The 16,704-nt window shown below is 35.2% G+C and overlaps 1 protein-coding gene across 6 annotated transcripts in view; it reads right to left on the minus strand.

Moving 5' to 3' along the window:
• The window catches only part of CACNA2D1 (calcium voltage-gated channel auxiliary subunit alpha2delta 1), a 494,545-nt gene that overhangs the window by 126,789 nt on the left and 351,052 nt on the right, over window positions 1-16,704 (minus strand). For all 6 annotated transcript variants that reach the window (XM_061198476.1, XM_061198477.1, XM_061198475.1 and 3 more), the window contains one exon: window positions 11,254-11,385. In XM_061198476.1, the coding sequence (XP_061054459.1) occupies window positions 11,254-11,385 (132 nt within the window). The remainder of the gene's footprint in view (window positions 1-11,253; window positions 11,386-16,704) is intronic.

Raw genomic sequence — 16,704 nt, forward strand, 5'->3', positions numbered from 1 at the left:
TAATAGTTTCCACCTCCAAGGGTTACAGCTAAGATTCAATTATTTATACACATAAACATTTAGAACTAGTGTTGGCACAATAATAAGCACTCCATATGTGGATATTTGCAAACAGCATCATTGAGTCACTGGAACTACTTATCATAGGTTGTAGATTTTTTAAAATAATAGATTACTATAAAATGTGCTTAGATTTTAACTACGTAAATGCATAGTCTTATGACTAGGGCTTGGAACATCATACCATTTTCCCATCCTACCCCCTCCCCATGATGCAGGCTGGTGTCACACAGTCAATAAACTTCCTGGGAATCTAAAAACTGACTTCATGAGGTTACCCCAGAAACCCCTGGAGAATACTGGCAGAAGGAAGAGGGCAGGATGGGAAAGGTGTATAGGCAGGGACACAGATAATGGTAACTCTATGTTTCCTATCTGCATTTTTCCCTTTGTTTCATTTTATTTAGAAACTGATTCTCTGAAGTTCTACTGTGATACTTGTTTTCAGCTCTGATATGATCCTGACTTATCTAGCTTAATTTAGCAAATCCCTTTTCTTCACTACATGCAAGGCTCTGCCTTAGGTGCTATGGGGCAGGCACACAGACACTTTAGATATAGATATAGATACAGATATAGATATAGATATAGATTTATATACCTCTTTACCTGCAGTTACTTATATTGCCAAGCTTTTTAAAAAAGAGCATATGAAAATAAATTCTGAAGGAAGAAAAAATTTGATAGTTGTTGTAATCTAGATAAAAACCAAGTTCTCTGAGAGAACAAAATAAAGAAAGATTGCTTTTAGGAAAGCCTTCACATGTCTGTATTCTATTTTGAATGATGGATAAGATGCATATGACCAGAAATGGGGGTCTGGGATCAAAGCATATAGAGATAGGAAAAAAGGGGGGCAGGTTGTAGAAAATAAGAGTTTAAAAAGGGGAAAAAAGGCAATCTGGGGTACATGGTGAAGGTTTAACTGTACAGTAAGAGGCAAAACTCGAAATGTAGTCTGGGTTAGAGTTTTTGGATGGTCTGAAGGCCACAGCAAGTGAGCCAAATGTCATTAAGTGAACAGTTCCAGACTGTTTAATTTTACTGGAGAAGTGATAATCTAAGTTAACTCCAGATAACTTTTTAATAAATTTATTAGATGTCTCTTTGCATTGTGTGTTAATGTCTTTATATTTTTTCTGTCTCATCTACCTGTGAGCTCCTCCAGAGCAAAATTCTCTCCTACTGGTATTTGAATCCTTAGGATACCTCAATTTCTTCAGAAACAGCAGTTTTGCTTGTTCTTATCAGTTTTCCTCCTTCCAACTCACACTTGACTATATTGACATAATCAAATTCTTTTTAGATTTTAATACAGCTTCTGAGCAATGAGACTTGAGGTTCAATGATAGTGTTATATTGGCTTGAGTGCACCTTTGGTATCTCCACTGTAATATGTCCAGAACACTTCTCTAATTTATAGAAAAATAAGCATTGGAAACTCACATACAGATACACAGTATTAAAGCCAAGGATAAATCATCATAGTTTTAAAAATTAAAGCACTTATTACAAAGTGATTTGCTGGTAATTCTGTAGATGTCAGATAGACCAGGTAAAACATTTCCATTTAACAAGGGATATTTGTTTGTCAACAGAAGTAACAGATAACAAGGTCAAGTTGTGTGGTTAAGTGAAATATTCCATAAAGTAAATGGTACACAAAGACTTAATCATTTAGATGGTCCATGTGTAGTTATTAGCTGTGGCTCAAAAATAAACTCGAACACAGCAAGTTCTATGAAGTAAAAGATGAGGAGGATTTACTGGAAAGTAATTGCAGATGTGTGCTACATAGAGAAAAATGTGAACTCCAACAGAGAAAAAGCTTTCTGTTTTTGCAAGCAAATAAATCCAGTTAGGTGATGATAATGACATATTTATAAAAACAAACAATGATTCTACAGGAACAAATTTCCTATTTTTATGTCAGTAAATCTTCTTAGATAATGGGGTAAGGATATATTTCTTAGAAATTTTATATTTGGTATATCTGAGAGAAGTACTTAAAAAGTCTGAATTTTTGACAAAAATGTTTTTAATTTTTCTTAATAAAATATACTGAACACAAAATGAATTACATATCAAAGATGGTTCTATGCATCTAAAAATGGACAGCATAAGGTATACAAATTTAGCAATATATCAAAGAAAAAGGAACAGAATGAGAGAGATATTTTAGAAGTTACAAAGAGCTGAAGCTTTTTAACTAAACTTATTCACATATTTTATATACAGTGTTATCCCCCATCAAATTAAGAGCACCTTCCATTTTCATATTAGTATCCTACTTAACTGCTCTCACCTGTGAAATCATTTCATCAGTTTAAGTGTGACTGGATCCATAGTTGATTGCAAAGTTAGCAACTCTGCAACCCTTACATGCGAAAAAGAAGACGGACTCAGGTAAGAGATGAGGTTATGTAAAAGGAAACAAAAATAAGGCTACAGAAATACCTCTGTAAATCAGGATCATGTGAGAATTTCAAAATAATATATTATTTTGTATATATATATAAGATGTGTCCCTCAGACAACACAACTGATTGATGGTATATAGAAAAGCAAATCATGTAATTCAGAATATAAACCTTGTGCTTGGGTGTAAATAGAATTATTGTGCACTCTCCTGTCAATACATCAAATTTTACTATTCTAAGTCAAACTCATCATTCTAGTCCCAAAATAAAAATATTTCTGATATTTTATTTCAGTAAGCATTCTCATATCCAAATTAAAAATTAGTCATCTTAACTTATATCCTATGTCTGTCACTAAATTCATGTATTCATTTTTATGTTTTTCTCATTTTATCTTTTTTATGGAGCTATAATTCAGATATAACATTGTGTAAGTTTAAGGTGTACAATGTGTTGATTTGATACACTTTTATGAGGGCTAAGTCAGACAGAAAGACAAATACTGTATGACATCACTTATTGGTAGAATCTAAAAAAGCCAAAACTCACAGAAAGAGTAGAATGGTGGTTACTGGAGGCTGGGAGAAATGAGGAGATGTCGTTGGTCAAAGGGTACAAGCTTCCAGTTAGAACACGAATAAGTTCCAGGGACCTAATGTACAGCATCATATATAGTTAATAGTGACTATTGCTAATAATACTGTATTATATACTTGAAAGCTGCCAAGAGAGTAGATCTTAAATGTTCTTACCACAAAAAAGAGATGGCAATTATCTCTGGTAATTAGCAGAGGTGTTAGATAACTCAATGCTGGTAATCATTTTGCAATATATAAGTGTATCAATTAGTTTATTTTTTTGGTAAGGTTTCTAATACCCTCATTTTCATAGCCAAAGATTCTTCTTTTCTAATTCCTATTTTCCCCTTGTTCAGATATTTAAAATTCCATATCTGACCACTATAATAGCATATCTTCTGGTCAAGGTTTCCTAAGTATTTCTCCTTCCAATCAGAATAAACACCGCTTTAACCCCAGTATTCCACTGCCCTCCCAAACATGGTATTTTCCTACACATTAAATCCCAGACAAATCAGTCTGACATTCAAGGCCACATAATCTGTCACTACTAAACCTTTTTTTTTTTTTTTTCCTGCCTGCACCATGCGGCTTGCGGGATCTTAGTTCCCCCACCTGGGGTTGAACCCATGCCCTCAGCAGTGAAAGCGTGGAGTCCTAACCACTGGACTGCCAGGGAATTCCTACTATGATACCTTTTGATTTGAAATCACTCTTTTTCTGTTAGAAACTATTAGATTAGCTGGGCTCACTAACCTCCAATAGCGCTTGTTCATGTCCCTGTTTTTTACTTTATGCCTTTCTTCCCTCTAAAGAGGTTTTTGCCTTTTCTACTTCATTGATTTGATTTTCAGTCCATAGTTTGTAAACGTGTCCCATGACTCTGGTCTATAATTACCCTGACTTTTTCAAAACTGTAGCAAATCTATTGCTACAGTCTGTCTAATTTATTTGACATTTAATCATTTAATGATTTGTATTGTAATTTAAATTTCAAGATGTATAAATTCTGACTCCCTAATTTGATTAAGTTTTTCCACACAGCAGAAACAACTTGTTATTTTAAAACACAGATTTGCACAGAGGAACCATGACAGAGATTTTTTGTCCCCCAATATCTCTTCTCCCCTTCCTCCTTGGTATAGCTTGTGCTTTTTAGCTGTGTACATGGCGCCTTGAAGCTAACTGTGACCATGAGACCACTAAACTCTGGCCAGTGTCACGTGAAAGGTTTTGTATGACTTCCAGAAAGTGCCTTAAAAAGGGAGGGAATACCACTATTAGTCCCTTAAGAAAAAACACAAGCAACAGTGGTGGACACTGCAGCAGACAATTTACTCAGAGGATGACAGAGAAATGATAGGAGTTGTCAACCCCTTATATGTGAAGCTTTCTTATCAGTCCTGGTCTCTGTAACTGATATTCTTTGACTTGAGTAAGAAACAAACCTCCATAGTGTTGAAATCACCATTGTTTTGGATTTTCTTTAACTGGTAGCTAATATTAGTCCTAACTGATACACTGGACTTTAATCATTATTAGCATAAAAAAAACAATAAAGTAATCATTTCAACATAAAGGGTATTTATACAGCAATCAACAAGTGTAATTAAACATATTTATAGTTAAACTTTGTATCCATTCACAAATATCAAAGTAAAAAAAAAAAATACAGGTATTTTTTAAGATAATTGATCAATGAAAGCAGTTCTTTTATAAATGCCCCCAAATGGTGAAGATCCACTGTTATCTTGTTTTCTTCAAATCAACCAGAAATCTATTAAATGCTCCCTTTTCTAAATAACCAAAAAAGGATTCTTTGGACTACTTTGTCATCTGCTATTTGCTGTTTAAAACATTTTTAAAGTATTTTCAAAAAGAGTTAAGCAGCTCAAGAACAACTGGCTATCCAAATGGCAAAAATATGTCCTTCTATATACTTTGCACACAGGTCCTTTTGCATTTTCTTCGAGCAAAATCCTAGCAGATGTAAGAACAAGGAAGTGTCTCCCTAAGGAATATTTAAAACTAATTCAACATATACTAGGTTCCTGTACTGTAAACCCATGTTTTTGAAATGAACAAATGAAGGAGGATGAAGAAAGAACAAATGATTAATAAGATATTTTAAAAATATAATATGAAATTTAGGAAATTTTTAGTTTTTTTCTTTCTTTTTTTTTAAGTGCAACTAATTATCTAAAAAGAGTAAGCTGCCTACATTGGCATTTTGACGAGCCACTAAGTCCTGATTACAATCCCAATTACTACAGTAATTGGTATAATTTCAAGAGACACTAATAGATGAAATGCGTAGTTTGTATGTACAGTTTTTATGATGCATAAAAATTCACAAAGTTGATAGCTCTTGAAAGCAGTTTTAATAGCATTAAGGTTAATTTATATAAATCAATTAAGGGCTTCTAAAGGAAAGCACTCATAAATTAAACTGATTGTCTAGTCAGCACATATTCAATGAAGATGTCACCAGACACGGGTTCCAGCTTTAACTCTGCCATGAAACAAGCTGTATAACTAAGGCAAGCCCGTCTAGTTATCCTACAGAACAAAGACTGTGAACTTAGCAAATGCTAAAGGTCTAAATGCATAAGTAAATAAAGATAGTGCCTGCCCTGGAAATCACATTCTTCAATCATCCCAAATTACTGTTGAAGAAATAGGTTCAGAGATATAACATGACTTAGCGAAAGTACACACCTATGCTGATGGCAGTTTTAATACAAATCAAGAACTTCTCTTCCCTCAGAATAATGTTCCTTCTATTATCACACACCCAGCCTACCTACCTTCTAATTTGGAGAGGAGAAAGAGGAAGACGGGAGAGGTGGAGGAGGAGGAGAAGGAAAAGAAGAAGGAGAAAGAGGAGAAAAAAGAAAAAAGACATACAAGTCATTTTTATAGCTTATTTCCATACATATCAACCAAATTAGAAAACAGACAATTTATTGATATTCAGTCTAAGGACAGATGTTAGAGTACAAATTCCCACTAATTACCAAACTGCTATTCAGAATCACTCTGCAGAGGTGCCTTTATATTATGTCAGCTCTAGAGCCCTCCTTATATGGAAGCAGTAGTTGTCTCCACGCAGTTTAAACAACCTAATAAATGGAAATCATGAGGGTGGCTAACCATCACTTACTTTCTCCTACACATTTTAGCAAATAAGAAACATATTTAATTCCTTTTTCCTCTTAACAATTCTACAATTTAACCATTTTATCCTCCTTGTTTCACAGCTCAAGTCTGTGACTGTTTTCCAAAGCCTACCACCACTTCAACTGATGGCAGCGGGATTTATACCCAGGCTATTGGGTGTATACCTGCTTAACCCACTCACATCACGTAGCCCTGCTCTAAGTATCATCTTACCACTGACCAAGACTATTTTTTTAGACTCTATTGTGAGTCTAAGAATTCTAATTTCTACAAAACACTTTATTTACAATAATGTGGCAACATTTTTTAAAGGTAGTTTACAGAATTAAAAAAAAGACAATTACAAAATTCTACATTTGTATTGGGTTGGCCAAAAAGTTTGCTCGGGTAAGATGATATGGAAAAACCTGAATGAACTTTTTGGCCAACCCGACATTAATATATGAAATAGACTGTCTGATCCTCACAATTCTGTGAGGTAGTGGGGAAGTTGATTTCTCATATTTTCTCATAAACTCAGAGCCTGAGAGATAAAGTTAACCAATTTAGGAAAAAGAAATACAGGACACCCAGTTAAATTTGAATTTTGATTAAAAAAACCCACATTTTAGTGTAAATATTTCCCAAGTATCACATACTTACATGAAAAAATTCTTCTCTATCTGAAACTGAATTTTAATTGGGCATCCTTTATTTTATCTAGCCACCCTACAGAGAAGTGACTTAACTAAGGTCATCATCTAAAACCTACATCTTCTGACCAACTCCACTGTGTGGAGTTACTGCTAGGCATTATTGCTTAGTCATCTGTCTAGAACTCCTTCCACATTTCTGTTTCAGCTCCCTTGTCAATTGATTGCGACCTCAATTATGTTTTTTAATTTCTCACATGAAGAGAGATCTGGATTTAGGCAAAATTATTCTAGTTGATACTCACTCTTGTAAAAATGCCTACTGTTTTGCATTTTCCGAAGTACTTTTCCTTGTATTATCTCATTGATCACAACAACCCTCAGAGGATAAACTGAGGCCTTGGTGTTCCTATTTTTCAGATTTGACGACTAAAGCTCAGAAAATTTAGGAGACTCACCCAGTTCCTCACAGCTAGCAGGGAGCTTCTAGCCTGAGGCCCAAATCTTGTTAAATGAAAATCCAATTAAGTAACATTTATTCTATTTCCACTCACAATTAAGATAATTAACAATATTTAAAGGCTATTTTGATATTTGCTTTAACAGACAGTAACCAGGGATGAACCGTTCTACGTTAATTTGGCTGGAATCAAAATGGTGAGGCTAAAATCAGAGAGGAAAGTGTGGCTTACCGAGAAATTTTTTAAAAATCACTTCACTGTAAAAAGTCTTTAAACCTGAAAGAAGTGTGAAATGTGTTGAACACACGTCTTAGCATAAAAAAGAAATATAGTGGTCCACTTTTAATTATAATATTGTCTTAGTGTCTTTGCTAAAGAGATTTGGTTCTATTACAGCATTATTACCATAAAGAGCAACTCATTCAGCTTTAAAAAAGAGGAAATCCTGCCACATGTGACAACATGAATAAGCCTGGAGAATATTACGCTAAATAAAATAAGCAGACACAGAAGGACAAGTACTACATGAGATCACTTATATGAGGAATCTAAAATAGTCAAACTTATAGAAGCAGAGTAGAATGGTGGTTGGCAGGGGCTGGGGAAAGTGGGAAATGGGGAGGTATCGGTCAAAGGGTACAAAGCTTCAGTTATAAAAAATGAATAAGCCCTAGAGATCTTCTGTATAGCATAGAGCCTGTAAGTAACAATACTGTATTGTGCACTTAAAATTTTGCTAAAAGCGTATGTTGGGCTGCAACCCGCAGGCCTGCAAGCCCTGTACTCTCCCAGCTTCAAGAAGAAAGAGCCTAGAGTCAGTGACAGAGACGTCAATGGTTTAATGGATGGGGGAGCTTATGGGTGTGAAGCAAGGTCCTGGAGTGACACCCCATTGTGTACAGCTGCTGGCGGGCAGAACATGGCAGCAGGCTTTGATAGGGGTGGAGGTAGGGAGGGGGGGAAGGGAGGTAGGGAGGGGGGGAAGGGAGGTGGGGAGGGGGGGAAGGGAGGAGGGGAGGTTACCAGTTACAAGGAGAATTGACATTGACGTCTAGTTGGCTCATCGGTTGCCAGGGAAACCAGCAGAGAAGCATGCCCCTCACTGCCCTTTTTGTAATCTATCAGGTGGCGATGTTCTGATCTAAAGCTTAGAATAATCATAAGTTGGGGCTGGTGGCAAGTAAGTAGGCATTTACTGATTAGGCTCTGTTATTAAGAGGGAAGGTCAGTCAGGTGAGTAGGGTGTAGGTGAAGCAGGGACTAGCTGAGCAGGGGATGGACAGAGAGCGAGAGAACAGCCATCCTGGCTGCCCATCTCCCTGCACAGGGTAGGTCTTATGTTCAGTGTTCTCATCACAAAACATATAATAATAAATAAGACGGTGGGAGGAAACTTTTACAGATGGAAGATAGGCTTTATGGCATTGATTGTGGTGGTGGTATCACCAGTGTATACTTACCTCCAAACTCATCAAGTTGTATACATTAACTATGTACAGCTTTTTGTATGTCAAAAAATAATTTAAAAATAAAATAAAGAGAGCAACTCAGCAACAGACTGACTAAAACTGAAATTTCACTGAGTGCGTTCCATAGCAGTCAAGAGAGCCATTACAGGGGCTCGGAGCTCATTTGGTGAGTCAGCTTGTCTGTCAAACACTTGCTGAAAAACAAGACATTACAGAAGAGCCCAGGGTTGCTTCCACAGCTAATGTCCTGGGGGGACCACATGGATTCAGCTAAATTAAACCTTTAAAGATCTTTCCAAGGTGAAAGTGGACAAAGGTCAACATATTAGGAAATATATGATTAGGGTTTAAAAAAAATTAAAGCCATAATCCCTCAATTAGCATTTAAAAGAAAAAACATAAAAGATGATTTATTGGTATGTTTAAAAATTGACTGCTATTTGTAAAAAGAGCCATCTTTGAAAAGTGTGCAAAATATGATCTATCTTTCCTTCCGCCTCTTGACCCCAATGTTCTCTCTCCCCTTTCTTATACAATCTTCCCTCTCACACCCATTCCTATTTCTCTCTCATAATCCTTATGTGTCTTTCTTTTATTCATGGCATCATCAATTTCTCTCTAGTACTGGGCTCTTGGTTTCTCCTCATTATCCTAATTTTCTCTTATTTTTTCTCCTTCCTTCAACTGCATATATATGGAATTTTGTATTGAGGTAATATATTTTAAAAGACTTAAAAGCTACATAATGCAATAAGTTATTGATAAATATAAATAATTATATTCGTGTATTATTGTTATCACTTGTGTATTTATTTTTTTTAATTGTACTTATAAATGTCTTATAAGACCTGCTATAGGGACTTCCCTGGTGGTGCAGTGGTTAAGAATCTGCCTGCCAATGCAGGGAACACAGAATCGAGCCTTGGTCGGGGAAGATCCCACATGCCGCGGAGCAACTAAGCCCGTGCGCCACAAATACTGAGCCTGTGCTCTAGAGCCCGCAAGCCACAACTACTGAGCCTGTGTGCTGCAACAACTGAAGCCCAAGTGCCTAGAGCCCGTGCTCCGCAACAAGAGAAGCCACTGCAATGAGAAGCCCGCTCGCCGCAACCAGAGAAAGCCCGCACACAGCAACAAAGACCCAACACAGCCAAAAATAAAAATAAATTTAAAAAATAAAATAAAATAAAATTTAAAAAGACCTGCTATAACTTGAAAGTTTATTATATTAGGTTTACCATGTACATGAGTAATAATGCTTTTTTTCTTTATATTACATACGAAAATTTTCAAACTCTTGCTATATGGTATTTAACATATTAATAACATAAGAGTATTTTAGAAGTGTTGTATTGTATTGAACAATATTTCTGTAAGTAGAAAATTCCACTATTATGATAACAACATCAGATATTAACATTAATATTTTGCTAACTCATGATTTTTTCAACATTGAAATACAGAGTAGGCCTTTCTGCAAAAAATAACTATCAATGATCTTACCATCTGGCACTTGTTGCAAGAAGTTATATATCTTTACCTAATTTGAGTGCTATTTAGTCTGATAATGCCCACATACTTTTATTCACTGCTATTGCCATACAAAGATAGATATTATCTAATTTCTATTTCACCCCCTTTTCACTGTTGTGACTTTTTATTGTTAATAACTCTATTTTTTAAATGTTTAGAAAACACAAGTCTAAAAAAAAAATCCTCGTATATATTGTAGCTGTTTAAAGCCAAATTACCTAGCACGTATCCCATAACTCAGGTCACGCTTTGAGAAAGTAAACGCATTTGTGCTTGTCAGCTTGTTCTGAAAGGTGGAGAAGTTAAAAATACCAACAGACATTTCACTTAAAGTGTTTTCAATAGGTTCTCGGGATCTACTACTGATTAATCTTTCATTTTCATTACAAACTTACTTCTCCTTACCCTTTTTTTATAAGAATAAAGGACATTACAAAAGGGTTTATTCATGTTAATTTGTAAAATATATTCATCTCATTTTAACAAATCCACATTCACTGATTAAAGAAAAGCATCAGTAACTTTCACATAAAAGCAAAGACTTGAATCTGGAAAGAAATATTTTAATTAGTTTCTAAAAATTCTATTCAGTTCTCTAATGTGACTCATGGTCCATGATATGCAGTTGGACCCTTAGAATTGTTTTAGGATTCATGATAACGTCCTGTTCCCGGTCCATAGATACCTGCCCACGGTCTCACTGCAGCCCACCTGATTCCATGGGCCAGCTGCTTCTCAGGTGTTTTGGTTTAAAATAATTTTGGTAGATACAGAGCCAAGGAAGGAGGAATACTCTCTCCTTTTAAAAGTAGTGTGATAACCATCTTTTACCAAGTAAGAGAAAGTAACAGAGTGTTCAAGAAGAACGAAGTCTGGTACTTACAGTTTTATTTGGTACCTCCTGATCACTAAGCACTTACCTGGATAATATCGTGCCAGGCCTGTGGCACTGCCAAACACCTGCCACAACAATGAAGGATCTTCCTCCCGATTTTTCTTGAAAACTTCATCTAAGGCACTTGTCCAGTTGAGTTCATTTAACACAATTGTTGCTACCCCAAAAAAATAAGAAAAATCAATTAATTCAAATTTGGAATTAATAATTGAACCTGTCTTCACTTTACTTGCAAAATACTGTTATACATTTTCATTGCTTTACCTACAAAAGCGCTCTAATCTGGTGGTAATCAAAAGTTTAGACATGGAATCATTTCTTCAAACACATGTTTATACGATGGTGGCCCTATCGACATTTTAGGGCTGGGTGATTTTTTGTAGCGGGAGCTGTTCTGTGCTTTGTAGATGTTTTGAAGCATCTCTGGCCTCTACCCGCTAGAGGCCAGTAACATCCCCCCAGGTGTGATGAGCAAAACTGTCTCTAGACATCGTCACATAACCCCTGGGGGGCCAAATTACTTTCTGTTGAGAACCACTGTGATGCATAAAACAGGCAGTATCAGAACTCTGCTGCTGGGAGGTATCCCTTGCACTGAGGCAGTTCTGAAGAGCTTACAAGGCACCTCATGACACAGTGTGACCACGACCGCCCTCAGTATTTTTTTGGGGGGGGGAGGGGAGAAGGAAGGATTTATTACTTGCAGCAAGTAAGGAGAACACCAGGGATTTTCCCCAAAGCATTGTCTCCCCAAACAGCAAAACTGGGGAAGTTTTAAGCTAAGGGTACATGCATATTCACGAAGGGGCTTGGGTGGTATATGCATATTCATGAAGGGGCTTGAGCAGAGGAGAATTCAGCATAGCTCAATATTGATGATTCTCTGTGATACACTAACATAGTTTGGTCTGTTACCTGAATTTAAAAAAAAAACAAAACCCAAAACAAATAGATGTTTGTTACTGAGCATACTTTATTAACTGTGCTTATGTAACAACCAAAAATGCGTACATGTTGATAAAGAAAAACTCATTCAGAGGCTTGACAATATCAGTGTTAGAACTAAGAAGTGGCTGATACCTTATCGCTACCTTTATGAACAATAATTTTCTTTTTTCTGGTTAGTTCAACTAATAACTAGAGCATGGTGCTAATAAGGGACAGGTCATTGATTTTGATACCTACTTATAGTGACTGACTGATCTGGGATAGGTATCACAAACATATACCAGTCATTATAATGAAAGAGAAACAATGATAATGTGGGATATAACATGGGCTGAAATAATATATAATTTATAATTATGGGCCTCCATGATCATAGCATCCTATGTCTAACATATTAAAATTCTAATTGGCTTAGGATATCATTTTCCCTTTATGCAAAAAAGATGACATAAGATAATCTCATCTTTTTTGGAGGGGTCTTTATATGTAAAATATGCACCATGCCCACAAGCAGATTAGCAGATTGGGACACTCTGCATTTGAGAATCTATGACCAAGCCTAAATAGTGGACGTGAGCTTGGGATAAGGACTGGAGATACTGCTTAACTCTTCCCATTCTTTTCTGTGACCACAGCAAGTAAAAGAAACAGATGTGATCATGGTTAGCTCACACACAAGATTTTTTAAAGGGAAAAGGAAAAAGAGCTTCTATCAAGAAAGAGGCACAGCATATGTATTTATATTTTAAAGTTTATCATTTACCAAAAAGTGAAAAGCAAGTATACTGTGAAATTGTTCTGGGATCAACATCATCATGCATTTCTCATTACTGAAAACTAACGAGATTTCCATCTTTATGGATGTGATTACCTTCAAAAAGATCAGTTGTGTGTGTGAATATTCATGAGCTGGGTCAGATCCATAGTGCATCTGAGATACTAGTGAATTCATATTCAAAAGCATGATCCAATGAACACTGAGTGGCCAGTTATGTGAAAATTTATATTCACATAGATAACCTGAACTGATACTCACTATTCATGAATATTTATGGTACTATACAAAACATCACAGAAAAAGAGGGACATCCTACCTTTTTTTAAACATTCATGAATTTTAGAGTAATATTCTACTCAGCAAAATAATCATGTTTATTTATGTTCCAGATAGTTAGAATAGATTGGGGATTAATGAAGTCTATCTCTTCAATTTCCTTGGCTCTTTAATTCACATTAAGCAACAACTGATATCTAATTATTTTTAATAAAGTTTTATTTGTTTACAGGGCTGCTAATTGTTTTCTCGTTTTATTTGATAGCAATTACTAAGTATTAGACTCTGATACAGTGATTGTGAATTGTACTTTTTTAACTGTCCATTCCAATGAACATTCCCCATTTCTACTTTATTAGCATAACTCAGGAAAAACAGTAATGAAATAACTGGGTCATTTGCAGATGGTGGCATAATAAAACTAATGCAGAATACTGCCCATGCTAAAACTTTTAAAATGCAACTATTTTTCTGTAAGGCACAGTCTTTATATAAATGTCCAGAGCAAGAAATAAAAATTCGAAGGATTTTATTTAATTGCAGAAACATTGGTATAAACTAGTAGCTTAATAATATTTCTTAAAATAATTCCAGAATAAGTGATCTTTTTAAAAGGACTTGAAATAGTTCTTGGCCACAAATAAAACTTTACCTTTTATTTGGACAGATATACTCAAGAATATGGGTAATAGTTCAGACTGGTTTTCCATAAATCGTTAGGCAGTATTTAAAATTCTTTTGTATTTAATTTTCTCAATTATATACTGGATATGTATTGCATTATTTAATATACTGTATACTATACTCACCCATGTCCTCCTTCTCTACCCCTTAAAATAGTAATGTTTTACATTCATACATTCAAACTTCTAATGTCTTGCTTGAATGGAGTACATGAGGGTACACAGAAATTCATGAGTGGCTTCTACTTTTTTCACTGTGTAAGACAAACTGGTCAATCATGATCTAGCCTTGAACCTACTGCCAATTACTAATGAACTTAGCTAAGTGTTTTATGGCTTCTTTAAGAGTAAAATTAGTCCTCATCTTCTGTCAACTTTTAAGAAATGAAGATTTTTATCTTTGTTTGAAAATTAGAGTTTGTGAAAATAAGTCTTTCATAGATATCCAAGGCTAAGCTTATTAAAAGCAGTGACTGCTGGGAAAGCAAACCTTGACTTTGGGGCCTCTATTCTGAATGGTATAACAGCATTTCACTGATAATTGATTCAGAACACCAAGCATACGTCTCTATTCTTCTACTCAGTTTTCAGAAACAGGGCCTTGATGTTCAGCAATTCTCTCTTTTGGAGGATTCTTTTGTTCAATCTGGCTTCTCAAGGGAAGAAAGAAAAATCTAATTTGTAACAGCACAAAAGAAGCACCTTACATTTGCTGCTAATTCTTCTAAAATACGTGACATATCTGTATCTCGTTTATGACATGAATACAGAATTGCTGACAAGTTCGGAATCCAATTTTCTCCTGTAAATTTCAGCCATGAAGTGTTGCACTATTGCTCCCTTTTAAGTTTGAATACATTTTGTTGACTTATTCAGGGTTCTGGGCCTCACCATGCATTGAAGGCACTATATAACTATTTGAAAAACCTTAAGGTTATTTATAACGTCAGCTACAGCTTTGAAATGAAGTGGAAATATGCTAGAAAAAAGAAGAGAAACATATTTTTTATGATTTACTTAAAATATAAAATAACTTTGACAAGTCTGCATCAAAAATACATTTTACACAACATAAAGTAGCTTTGACAGGTCTTTGATAAGCTCTGTAAATCTTAAAGCTATGTAAAGGGACTGGATACTAACAATTATTTTTAATAGTAAATATGATACAATTAAATAATTAAAACAAGAGAATTGTCCAAAATGTTTACTACGCTATTTCCACTTAATAATACCATTCTATTATCATAGCCTTTCATTAAGATAAAACTAGCTAAACTATTGCCACTGATAACAAATAAAGTCAGGAATTTTTTAAGAACTTACTGTGTGCCAGCAGGTGTGTTAACCATTTTCTATGCATTATCTCATTTAACTAAATATGACACTTTGAGTGAGATACTCATATTATCTTTTTTTAGATGACAAAAACAAAACTTATTTTTAGATGATAAAAATAAAAGGGCATGTAATTTGTCAAAAATCATACAGTGAGAGCTGTAGAGAGAGCACCCAAATAAGTCAGATTACAAGATTCTTACTGTTTATGAACTATTTATTATTTCTAAGCTTTCATTATATGTGTAGCTCTGATTTAGAATTTTAAATCTGAAAAAAGTAAAAATCACCTATGCCTTTGTAACACAGTGTTTCTCAACTGAGAGAGATATTCCTTCCCAGGGGACATTCAGCAATGTCTAGAGACATTTTTGATTATCAAGACTGGTGGGAGCCTACTGGCATCTGGCAGGCAGAGGCCCGAGATGCTCTAAATGTCCTACAATGAACAGGACAATCGCCACAACAAAGAATCACCCAGTTCAAAATGTCAATAGTGCCCAGGTTTAGAAACTTTGCTCAAGTACAGCTATAAACACAAGACAATTAATCTGCTTTGTAAAAAGCAATATTCCCAACGAATACTGTCAACAAAAAGCCACAACAAAACTTCTTCAAACCGAAAGTTGATACATTTTAAAAATATTATTGTTTCATATTAAATTATGTCAATATTTCAGGCTACATTTTGACACCCTTTGGGTGGAGCAAATTTTCATTTTAGTCCCAGAAATTCTAACACGTTCTTCTCATACCTGAGCAAGTAAGTAAGGATTTCAAAGCTACTTTTTTAGTGCCATTAAATGTCATCCCTCCCCACCTCCTGCTTTAGGACATTCATAGAATATTAGAGTTTTGCTTTTTTTTTTTTTTTTAAATGATTCAACACTATGCAATTCTAAACTAAATTTTATCTTTATAGCAAATGTTCATTTTATCCTATAGTATATAAGGCAGTCATTAAAGGAGTTGCATTTAGCTGGTGAGCTGAGCCAGATGTCACTAACTTTATTCATCAACCTTAATCTTGAGAAAGAAAAATGTTAATAAGAAGAAACCCACTGATCCAATTAAGCGCACAGACAAAAAGAAGCCACTTTAAGGACTAGACAGTGTGCATAAATATTAAAATGAACGAATCTTTTCAGTGGATTTGGCTAAAGGAATCTCATCTAATCCCAGTGTAAATGAAAGATTAATAAAGTACAGGGAGATGGGAAGACCAAATCTAATCTCTCTAATCATGACTTTGGCACCAGCATCCACCTCCCACTGAAGACAGGAGAACAGAAGGCTCCAGGGCACATGTGGGCCCTGATGAGGAGATAAGCCTTATTCCTACCGTTAATTCGGTACAAATATTAAAAGGCCGTTGTCCTTGTCAATTCTCTAAGGCCCGTATTACTGAGATATCTGGTCTCACTCCCTATGTCTTTAGTTTCCCAGCACATAA

Source organism: Eubalaena glacialis, chromosome 8 (assembly GCF_028564815.1).
Source record: "Eubalaena glacialis isolate mEubGla1 chromosome 8, mEubGla1.1.hap2.+ XY, whole genome shotgun sequence".
NCBI lineage: Eukaryota > Metazoa > Chordata > Mammalia > Artiodactyla > Balaenidae > Eubalaena > Eubalaena glacialis.